The sequence below is a fragment of the Eurytemora carolleeae genome, unplaced genomic scaffold (genome assembly GCF_000591075.1).
Source record: "Eurytemora carolleeae unplaced genomic scaffold, Eaff_2.0 scaffold917, whole genome shotgun sequence".
Lineage (NCBI taxonomy): Eukaryota > Metazoa > Arthropoda > Copepoda > Calanoida > Temoridae > Eurytemora > Eurytemora carolleeae.
Genome location: NW_019396840.1, coordinates 6,672 through 19,269, shown reverse-complemented (window position 1 = coordinate 19,269; position 12,598 = coordinate 6,672). Strand labels below are relative to the sequence as shown.

Below are 12,598 nucleotides of genomic sequence, written 5' to 3'. Positions count from 1 at the left end.
TGATTTTGAAAATATATATTTTATTTTGAACGTACTTGCAAAAAATAATATTCGGATAAATAACATATTCTTTGTAATTTAGCAACGTAGTTTATATTTCAGTTTTTTTTAATCTTTGGATTTTATATAAATGCCTTTAATCCTGTGGTTCAAAAAGTACTACAATATGACTGAGGGAGGTAGGACTGAGAACCAGTTCTGGAGATTCTGATTTCATTTGTTTGCATTTATCAAGCAGTTTGTCTTTTAATAAGTTTTTAACTTCTAAATCACATTCTGATTCAAGTTGATTTTTAACCGAATTAACCTCTAATCTATCCTCTTCCTCCTCCTCAATAATCTCGTAAACTTCCCCAGCACCTGGTCCCTGGAATGGCGGGGGAGGATCGTTGTAGAATATTTCTCCATCATCATCAACGTCACCAGTATTATCTGGGAAATGCTGTTCAGTACAGTTGCTAGCGAGGGATAGTCGCCTTGCTGTTTTATATGTTGGAGGAGGGAAGAGATGTTCCTCTAGGGTCAATGATGGTCTAGTTTTATAAACCTAAATTAAACAATTGTTAATGCTTGACACCATGATGAATAAAGAACATTTTAGTTGAACAAATATCAAAAATAATAACGGAGTCAAATACTTGGGAATCAGGGGAATTCCCCAAATGCCTGGAAATCTGGGAAATTTCCCAAATACCTGGTAATCTGGGGTAGTTTTTTTTTCAATTGTAGAAAATATTTCAAATGTCCAGCTATTTTGGGTATTTTCCAAATACCCAGACATTTGAGGAGTTCTTCAAGTATCCAGTCGTTTGAGAAATTTCCGAAATCTTAAATATATATGATTTACATTCCTTAAATTACTATAAGAATTTGGGAAATTTCGGGAATTCCCCGGAATTCCCCAAATGCCTCGGAATCTAAAAAATTCCCCAAATACCTGGGAATCTGAAGAATTTCCCTTAATACCTGGGAATCTGGGGAATTCCCTAAATTCCGTAGAGAATCCGAGAGCAGTTTATTTTTCAATTTAGAAAATTTCTCAAATGCCTAGATATTTGTGAAATTTCCCAAATGTCCAGTCATTTACAAAATTTTAAAAACCTTAAAAATATTCGAACCTCTAATTCCTATAGGAATTTGGAAAATTCCCAAAATACCTGGGAATCTGGGAATTCCTCATATTCCTGAGAATCTGGGGAGTTTCCCAAATTCCTATTTTCTTCAAAAGTATAATAGCAGTCTTCAAATATTGGTTTTGAACAAATCTTCTAATTTTCTTTTTTAGAATAAACAAATAAACATTCAATTTTTGAAAGTAGAACAAATTGGCCACAAGTTTTTTTGTGGAAAAATTTTGGTACTTCGGAAATGGCGGAGAGCAAGAAACACTCCTAGGAGTTCTCTATCGAAGGTGGAGTACCTCTGTTGAGTGGCGGAGAGCTTGGCAGAGAAGAAAGCTAGGGGGCGCCAACCACCTGACTCTCTCTGTTGAAGAGCTGCTCCCACGTGTGTGTTGGAGGCATCAGTGACGAGTGACACTTCGGTGGATGGAGAAGGATGTGTGAGAGACACGGTGGAAGAAAGGGCGGATTTGGCTCTATCAAAGGCGTCTTGTAACTCCTGGGACCAGTTAAGAACCCGAGGATTTCCAGCCAGGGCATCAGTGAGAGGGCGGAGAGTTCTTGCAATCCCAGGTAAAAGTTGATCATGCCTAGGAACCTCTGGAGACCATGTACATCCTGGGGATGTGGTTGGAGGAGTAGGGCATCTACATGATGACGTAGGGGAACAATGCCATCAACAGTAATCTTATGTCCCAAGTACTCAATCTCGTGTTGTACAAAACTACACTTATCCAGGTTCAACACTAATCCGTTCTGAACCTGGAGCTCTAGGACAACCCGGAGATGCTCTATGTGGAGTTTCCTGGTTCGACTGGCCACCAGGACGTCGTCCAAGTAGATAAAAACATAGGGTAATCCTCTAAAGATCCTGTCCATCAATCGTTGAAACGTCTGAGCCGCATTCTTCAGTCCAAAGGGCATATATAAAAACTCAAACAATCCAAATGGGGTCACAATGGCAGTTTTACAAATATCTGCCTCACTCATGGGAACTTGATTGTAACCCTTCACTAGGTCGAGTTTGGAGAAAAACTTGCAACCTCTTAAATTGTTTGCAAAATCACGAATGTTAGGGAGATGATACCGGTCTGGTCTGGTAACATTGTTTAAACGTTGGTAATCGCCACAAGAACGCCAGGATCCATCAGATTTTTGAACCATATGTAGAGGTGAGGCCCAAGGACTATTAGAACAGCGGATAACCCCCGCCGATTCTAATTTTTGGAACTCAGCTTTAGCTTGTGCCAACTTAATTTGATCCAAACGGCGGGGCCAACATATAAAGGTTGTCCTTCTGTTTCAATCACATGCTCCACGTTGTGCTCAGGGAGTTTACCAGGTGTTCGTGGATTCCAGGCTGCAGGAAACTCATCCAGGAGAGAGGCAACATCAGGGGCGAGCTTACACACAGAGGCAATGGAGGAATCGGCGGGAGAAAACCTAGGTGGTGCAAGAGGTTCAAAGGAGAGATTTTGAAGAACTTGCAGTTCTTGGTGTCGACTAGGAGGTCAAACTCTGCCAGGAAGTCTGCTCCCAGGATTGGTTGGTCCACGTCGGCGAGGAGGAATTGGAACTGGAAACGGCGGGAACCAAACTGTAGAGGAACCAAGCTTTAGTTGGTCGTCCATCAGCCATTAGGAGGTGGGGGCCTGTCGGTGCAGCTGGGGAACGATGAGGAAACACAGTGTCAACGCTCCAGTGTCAACTAAATAATCACGGTTTGACAGGGCATCTTGAAGGTACACAAGATAACCGCCGACGGGAAGGCTGTTTAATTTTTCTTCCTCCCGTCGGCTCTGGCGTTTCCCTGGAAACTGCAAGGAGGGCGACAATTGTTGGCTGCAGGACCAAAACTTTTGTGGAAATAACACCATGAGTTTGATGGACCTGGGGTTTGACTACGGCGGTTTGGCGATGGGCTTCTACGGTCCTGAGCTCTACCACGTGATGGGGAAGATGATGAGGTCGATGCTGCGGCTAGGAGGTGGTCAGTAGGTATAGCTTTCCTGGCGTCCCACAAACTATCAGCGTATAACGCCATTTCACTAGGGTTTTTGAATTCCCTGGAGACTAGATGGTCCCTCATCTCGACGGGCAACCTCTCCAGAAATAAAACTTGGAACAGGCAACCTGGTTTCTCGTCCTCTGGGAGAAGGGCCAACATGGCGTCCATGAGAGCAGTAGGGCGTCGGTCTCCCAGCCCAGGGTGATGAATTAGTTTGGAAACCTTCTGCCAGCGTGATAGAGTATACGAGGAGACAAGTTTGGCCTTTAAATCCTCGTAAGGGGTTTCTGAGGAGGCAGCAGAACCCATGATCAGGCCGCGTACCGAGACCATAATCTTCTGGGGAAGTTTCTGTACGATGTGGTCGAATTTGGTTATTGACTGTGTGATTTGGGCGTTTCTGAAGGCCGCCTCTGCATGAAGGAACCACAGGTCGGGGTCCTCTGTCCAGAAATCCGGGAGCTTGACGGAGACTTTGGCGACAAACTCGGTTGGAGTTTCTTTCTTGTCGGTCATGATGCTCGGATGTATCACTTAATGTTCAAAGTTCAAGAAAATCACCAAACTGGATAGCGTTTAACTGTATGTTCAAAGTCGGGGGTCACCAATATAGAGGACGTGAGTCAGACTCTAATAAAAACGCATAAATAACTTCCAGTATATATATTTCTTATAACTTATTACTAGAGGGTTCAGAACTGGAGTCAATCTCGATATCACACGTGTAGATGTTTTATCAGTACTCTGCCCCGTATCCGTTCTATCTCATTCTGTTGAATCTTGTGGAACTTGTTTAACGCGGCCAGACATCGTCTTCCACAACATAACAATTAGTCGTAACTCAGTACCACAGATAGAAAATGAAGGTTTAAGAATGTTTTCCCACAAAGAATGATGAAATATCATAACTCAATACCACAAATTATCAAGGTTAAACATAACTTATTACCACAACACATGATGATCAATCTTAGCTGAATACCACAAATATCAAGACTTAACATTACCTATCACATTAAGTATGAAATTTGATTATATATCTTAATAAAAATAATTATTTCTATTAAGACAGCTGAAGTATTTTAATTATCACAGTGTATTATGTCTATTTTAATTAATACAGTGTATTAGGTTTATTTTAATTATCACAGTGTATTATGTCTCTTTTTATTATCACAGTGTATTATGTCTATTTCAATTATTACAGTGTATTATGTTTATTTTAATTATTACAGTGTATTATGTCTATTTTAATTATCACAGTGTATTATGTTTATTTTAATTATTACAGTGTATTAGGTTTATTTTGATTATTACAGTGTATTAGGTTTATTTTAATTATTACAGTATATTATGTTTATTTTAATTATTACAGTGCATTATGTTTATTTTAATTATTACAGTGTATTATGTCTATTTTAATTATCAAAGTGTATTATGTTTATTTTAATTATTACAGTGCATTATGTTTATTTTAATTATTACAGTGTATTATGTCTATTTTAATTATTACAGAATATTATGTTTATTTTAATTATTACAGTTTATCATGCCTATTTTAATTATAACAGTGTATTATGTCTATTTTAATTATTACAGTGTATTATGTTTATTTTAATTATTACAGTGTATTATGTCTATTTTAATTATCACAGTGTATTAGGTTTATTTTAATTTTTACAGTGTATTAGGTTTATTTTAATTATTATTTCAATTATTACAGCGTATTAGGTTCATTTTAATTATTACAGTGTATTAGGTTAATTTTAATTATATCAGTGTATTATGCCTATTTTAATTATTACAGTGTATTATGTTTATTTTAATTATTACAGTGTTTTATGTTTATTTTAATTATTACAGTGTATTAGGTTCATTTTAATTATTACAGTGTATTAGGTTAATTTTAATTATATCAGTGTATTATGTTTATGAGGGTAAACTTGTTTTTTCTATTCACACATGAGTATTTGTTAATTATGCATATAAAAAGTAATAAATGGTTAATTATTCTTATTACCACAAAGCAGGAAGGTTATACAGTATATGCTTTTACCAAAAAGTATGAAGGTTAATTGTATAATTAACACAGAGTGTAAAAGTTAATTATTATTATTTCCACAGAGTGTGAAAGTTAATTATTATTATTACCACAGAGTGTAAATTAATTATTATTATCACCACAAAGTGTGAAGGTTAATTATTTTGATTACCACAAAGTGTGAAGGTTAATTATTATTATAACCACAAAGTGTGAAGGTTAATTATTTTGATTACCACAAAGTGTGAAAGTTAATTATTATTATAACCACAAAGTGTGAAGGTTAATTATTTTGATTACCACAAAGTGTGAAGGTTAATTATTATTATAACCACAAAGTGTGAAGGTTAATTATTTTGATTACCACAAAGTGTGAAAGTTAATTATTATTATAACCACAAAGTGTGAAGGTTAATTATTTTCATTACCACAAAGTGTGAGGGTTAATTATTATTATAACCACAAAGTGTGAAGGTTAATTATTTTGATTACCACAAAGTGTGAAGGTTAAATATTTTGATTACCACAGAGTGTGAAGGTTAATTATTTTGATTACCACAGTGTGGACGTCAATTATTATCATTACCACAGAGTATGAAGGAGGTACATCAGTTTCTGCAAGAATTCTGTTTCTCTTCTTAGTAAAAAACATCTCAACAACGCTTATATTCTGAAAATCATTTAGTCAATCATAAGAAATAAATATCATTTTTTAGTTAATATATTATTAAATGAGAAATGAAATAAATATACAAAGTTAATACTGTAATAAATTATAAAATATAAAATCTTACAAGTAGTGACTTAACAAGTAAAGGATATAACATAGATTGGCATTGCTTCAGAGAAATTTAAAATATTATGTTAATTTCAAGGTTTTGTAATGAGATGGCTCAATCTAGATGCGCTCCAAAGTACGAAAAATGTTGTTTCCTTAACAAGTATAGAAAAAATATAATGTAAATGACGTCACACTCACCACTTTAATTAGTGACGTCATATGTGGATTTTATCATCTATGCTTAGGAGACGACATTTTCCGTAAATTGGAGTGCATCGAGAGTAAGCAACCTTATTATACAACCTTGGTTAAATCTGGTTCCAACACTATTTAGTATCTCTTTTAGAATCCCTATCTGGCTTCTTAATGTACTGTCAAAAAATATTGTATGAAATATCTGAACACCAATATAATTTACAAGAATCTTGATTTAAATAATAAAATAAGAAGGATTGTAGATGTAATTTCAATAGACATTCCATTCAAAGAGCATGACTGATACTATTAATCCCTTAAACCTTTGTTTAAAACTTAAATGATGAAATTGAATATCGTGTTTTTCTATCCAAAGATGTCTAATAGAATGCTGACCAAGACAAAGAAAAATAACGTATTTTACAGTTTTCAACGGGAAAAAAACGACTGAATATTTCTCATATTGACCTGATCAAGGTTTAATAAGGGTATCGTTGTGAACCAAGTATGTCCTTTTATAATTCAGTTCAGCACATTAAATCAACCGTGAACGTAATTTTACGTGACCATTCATTTACAGACGAACATGCTTGATTCACTACGACGGTACTCCTGAAATTGTTTCAATTTTCCCAATATTTTCCTCATTGTTGCTCAGTGCCCGAGATTTAAAACATTCAGGAAAATACGACTCTAAGCTGCCATTGAGCCTTATTTACGTCTTGGGCTTTCGAATTTAAGTTGCATCTAATTTTGCACGGAGTTGATTTCATAAACGTGGTTTATTATTTTATATGGCGGATTTTCATGGTTGGAATTGGCGCATTCCGTTTCCGGGTTTTGATGAGAACAAGACTCAACATTGAGCCTTATTTTCTACTAAAACCAACCGGTGTCGGTTTTATTTTCATTGGGCCTAACTCAGTAAGTCTAGCCTAAGATCTTGCAGCTGTCAGTCACGTGACACAAGCTGTCGTCAGAGTTGAGTTTAAGATTGAGTCTCAAAGCTGGGTTTAAGGAATTACGACCTGTGCCGAAGCTTTTATATCTTTAGTTCAGAGCCGGCGATTTAAAAAGTTCAAGAAAATACGACTCGGGTCTAAGCTGTTGTTGAGCCTTATATACGGCTCGGGCTTCCGGATTTAAGTTGCATCTATTTTTCAACAGAATTTATTTCGTAAAACCGGTTTAATGTTGTATTTGGCGGGTTTTCATATTTGGAATTGGCGCATTCCGGGTTTTGATGAGAATAAGACCCAACATGGAGCCTTATTCTTCACTAAAACCAACCAAGGTCGGTTTTATTTTCATTGGGCTTAACTCCTTAAGTCGATCCTAAGATCTCGCAGCTGTCAATCACGTGACACAAGCTGTCATCAGAGTTGGGTCTAAGATTGGGTCTTAAAGCTGCGTTTAAGGAATTAAGACTCGAGTCGAAGCTTTTAAATCGCGGGCTCAGAAGAAGGAATTGTGAAACGTGCATGCAGCTCTTTAAATGAAACCGACTAGTCAGTCAAAATTAAGTCGACAGTCCCTTTAAACCAAAATATTTCTTACCCCGAAAAAGTATTTCCAAGTACACATACCGATGATACAGAGACAAATGATCGTCATCATTGCACAAAGTAATGTCAAACTTTTTGCTCTTAATTCTAAACAGAACATATTTTCTTAACTAAAAGAAATTGAGTCTTTTCCACAAATCCCAATTTTCTAACACCCATATCTCTAAAACCAGATAGCGTAAACCTTTGATATTTCAAACTTTGATTGTTTGATCCATCAGCATTTATAGTTTGAAATATCTAGGGTCTACAACATTGGGTTGTAGAGATAAAGGGATTAAAAAATCAGAGTTTGTGGCAATTACTCAATTCTTTTGTAGCATTCTACACCAGAGCTTCCCAAAAGCGTTGCTACAAATTATTGAGATGAAAGCATAGTGAGATAGGTATAACTAAAATTTTCCGATCATTATTAGTACATTTTTTTCAAATATTCTGGAGAGGAACGTTTAAAATTTTTAGTGACTCTCGCATTTAAGGACGGACATGTTCGAGTCACTATGATACTCTTGTAACCTTAAATATTGTGGAAGTTAACATGTTTTCAAACATTAGGAAGCTAGATAATTAGGAAACTAAATATTTAGGGAGCTATATATTTAGGAAGCTAGATATTTAGGAAGCTAGATATTTAGGAAGCTATATATTTAGGAACCTAGATAATTAGGAAGCTAGATATTTAGGAAGCTATATAATTAGGAAGCTTGATATTTAGGAAGCTAAATATCTAGGAAGCTAGATATTTAGGAAGCTTGATATTTAGGAAGCTAGATATTTAGGAAGCTAGATAATTAGGAAGCTAGATAATTAGGAAGCTAGATATTTAGGAAGCTACATAGTTAGGAAGCTAGATAATTAGGAAGCAAGATATTTTTGGAAGCTAGATATTTAGGAAGCTAGATAATTAGGAAGCTAGATATTTAGGAAGCTAGATAATTAGGAAGCTAGATAATTAGGAAGCTAAATATTTAAGAAGCTAGATAATTAGGAAGCAAGATATTTTTTGAAGTTAGATATTTAGCAAGCTAGATAATTAGGAAGCTAGATATTTAATAAGCTAGATATTTAGGAAGCTAGATATTTAGGATGCTAGATATTTAAAAAGCTAGATAATTAGGAAGCTAGATATTTAAGAAGATAAATATTTGCAAGATAATTTTGAAGAGAAACCACAAACGAAAATATTCAGTTCTCAAAAACAAAAACATGGATATATAATTCATATTTGATGAGAAAAAATTTCGAAATGAAGGGTCATAGAAATTACGTTTGCAGACCCTTCAAACTGAAATATTATGACTTGAAAGACTATTGTTTTCAAACTACGGTTAAAGTCCTTTTGTGGAAGACGATGCCTGGCCGCGTTAAACAAGTTCCACAAGATTCAACAGAATGAGATAGAACGGATACGGGGCATAGTACTGAAAAACATCTACACATGTGATCTCGATATAAACATTTATTCTGAACCCTCTAGTAATAAGTTATAAGAAATATATACACTGGAAGTTATTTATGCGTTTTCATTAGAGTCTGACTCACACCCTCTATACTTTAACATATAAAAGGAATTGCATTTTTGTCACAAATTCAGATTTTCAAGTCCCTATATCTTTGCAACCCGATTTCATAGAATTTGTTATTTCAAACTATTAATTCTATTAGATCAAATTATCCAAATATCGCATTTTGAAAAAAATAACTGTTTCTTCCAAATTGTTATGGACACCTAAATCATTTTTAAAACATTAGTCTCGTAAAACATCAAAAAGAAAAGAAAATAATGATGAGAAAAATGTATCATTTACCTTCTCCTTCAGGCGTAATACAAGGAAATGCGCAAGTAGCATTGTTATTCAAACCAAACTCAAATCTGGGGTTCCACTCAATCTCTGATTCCTCCTTTTCTGTTTTTTCTACGTTAGCCTCCTCCATCTTTAACTAATATATGTTTAGTACATCTGAAACTAAATATAGATTATTTGCAAAAGAAAAGGAAACCACAAAAGTTTAAAATTTTAAACTTAATTAGGAACTGTAAGCGTAATTTCAAGGGACGTTCCATACAAAGATGGCAATGCCCGATTCACAACGATACAAACCTTTATTCAACTTGAGGACTTATGCCCGATAAGAATAAACCTGACTTTAATTGACAATCGTTTATTGTCTTTTCGATTTATTTCTTTATAAAATTCTTCATTTTTTAACGGTTATTGCGAGTTTAGGAAATTGAAATCAATAATGAATTTTAGATAGAAAAAAAGGGATAACTCGACCATTTTTGCGTAGACAAAGGATCGCACGTGGCCCCTTATAAATTGAGGATCGCTTAAAGTTACGTCTCTACATCAGTCGATCCTTCAAGTCTTCTTATATTCTTAATACTTATCTTTAAGGTAAAAAAAGAAATTGATAATTTAACAAAAACTTTAATTTTCTTTTCAAGGGTAAATCATATATTTTATGTTTAATCTTACCCAAAACTAATTTTACCTTTAAAATGGGCTTAAAGCATTTAAGAATTGGATTTAACAAAAAGATTTATGTATGGGGGGGGAGGGGGGATTGAAGTGAAATTTTTTCGCCTGCTTGAAGAATAAATTTATGCGATGGAGTAGAGAGAGTAGAGACAATCAATTATAAAAGTGTAAAGTTGATGGACTTTTTAATCCCTTCTTACGAAACCAGTATTTTCTTGCTTGAGTTGGAAAGATATTAAATGTAAGAATCATGATGTTGTGTCATGATTCAAACAAAACCTGATCACTGGTTCGGCTAACAAGAATACCATCTTTAAAATATTCATAAAATATTTGGTTTGGACTAAAATTGTGTTTTTTTCCCTTCCGGAACACGAACTAATTGTAAAATTTCAAGTGGCCCTGCATTTTTAGAGTTAAATTAATATTTTTAGCTAAAATAATAAATTTGTTTAAACTGTGGTTGTTTTTAAAAAAGTTACTTGTGCATTTCTAGTTCAGAACAAAACTGGAGGAAGTTATCAAAATTAAACACTTGTCAAGCAAGAACAACGACACAACCTTCAATATTTTTTATGAGAGCAAGGTTTCACGGATATGGTTGTGGATTAGGCGTGCTTCTCCTAAAATTGGGTTCACTAGCAATTACAACGACAGCATCTTTAAACTGTATATGTTTATCGATCCTATTTGCATATAATTATTCAAAACTACACAGTAACAAATCATGTATCTACATCACTATAGTTTCAGTAAAAGTAAATATTTCCATTTACTGTTAAAACGCCAATATAAGGATTTATATCTAATTGGATAATGAGCTAGATAGGAAGATAGATGTTATCGCCATGCAATTTCTATTGGTTCAGAATCGACACCAAACACATGGCTGAACCCTGATTGGATCAGACGCTAATGGACTCGGCATACTAGAGTGACAATAAGTTTGGGGCATGCTCGACCCACAGAGCCATCTTATAAACCTTTATCTGATAAAAAATGAGGAAGATACCGACGTTTTTCTAGCCTATAAACGTGTTTAATTCTGACAATTTCCCTTAATGTTTCTTGAGTGCAGAAATCAGCAAGTCACTTTAGTAGATGAACCACAAATGAAAAAAATCATTTTTTAAATGTAAATGATGGATATTTTAATGATTTATTCATTCCAGATGAGACAAAGCTAGTATGGTACCGTTGTGAATTGGGAGAGTCACTTCAAATTATGTTTACAGTTCCTATGAGAAGAATCACTACAATAACATTTTCACGAACAAATTCCATGAAATGTACTTTAGATCTAAATCCAAACTAAAAGTCCTTACTCTCATGTTTATTGGGGCACACACTTTACTTGACAGCAATCGTACTGTGTATCCATACTCTAAAATAGTACTATCAGAGTATCCATACTCTAAAATAGTACTATCAGAGTATCCATACTCTAAAATAGTACTAGCAGAGTATCCATACTCTAAAATAGTACTAGCAGAGTATCCATACTCTAAAATAGTACTAGCAGAGTATCCATACTCTAAAATAGTACTAGCAGAGTATCCATACTCTAAAATAGTACTAGCAGAGTATCCATACTCTAAAATAGTACTATCAGAGTATCCATACATTAAAATAGTACTATCAGAGTATCCATACTCTAAAATAGTAATCCATGCTAAAATGTTAACTACACATTTCTATTGCATAATAACATACAGTGTGTCCCCAAAAAAAGAGTCCATTAGTTATTTGTTTTTACATTTATGTTCATTTGTTAAAATTATGAAACATTTCCAGTCGATATATGGACACCAATTAGCTAGTAGAGCAATAAAATTTAAGGAAATTCAATTTTAGTCTTAAAACTTCTGATTGTTAAATACATTTAAAAAGTTAAAAAATATAACTATAGCTTTTAAGACACCCTGCATTATATTTCTGATATGATCTAATAATCATGTATCATATTTTCCAAGGGCATTGATTGCATTTTTAATAAATAATTACTCAAACAGATACCAAGTAAACTGAATAGTCAGAGCTAGTACACTTTTATAAATGTTAATCTGTGTAAGTGTCGGTGTTGCTAAGATTTAAAGAGGGTCTATGAATAATCGGAATCTTCATTCTATTACATATATGAATTTATTTAGTTTAAAAAGTGTCACAAAAACTCGTTTCTCTTTGACGTACGATATTTCAGATGTCAGAGCGAGAACCATTTCGAACCATTTTCCCATTCAAAGGAATTGAGTCTTTGCCACAACCTGAAGTTTTCTCAATCCTATATCTTTGCAACCTGATGTTCTAAGCCTTTGATATTTTAAACTTAGATCACTTGATCCATCAGAATTCGTAGTTTGAAATGTCTAAGGTCTACGACATTGGTTTGCGAAGATAAAGGGGT

General features: G+C 34.3%; 1 protein-coding gene across 1 annotated transcript; it reads right to left on the bottom strand.

Annotated features, from left to right (window-relative positions):
* On the bottom strand, positions 1–9,674 carry LOC111709271 (uncharacterized). Its single transcript, XM_023482895.1, has 4 exons — positions 9,520–9,674; positions 7,704–7,798; positions 5,757–5,840; positions 1–547 (listed from the first exon to the last, which is right to left on the bottom strand). Exons 1-4 carry the CDS (start codon positions 9,644–9,646, stop codon positions 137–139), a joined length of 717 nt encoding a protein of 238 aa, XP_023338663.1. The 5' UTR covers positions 9,647–9,674; the 3' UTR covers positions 1–136.
* Positions 9,675–12,598: the final 2,924 nt, after the last annotated feature.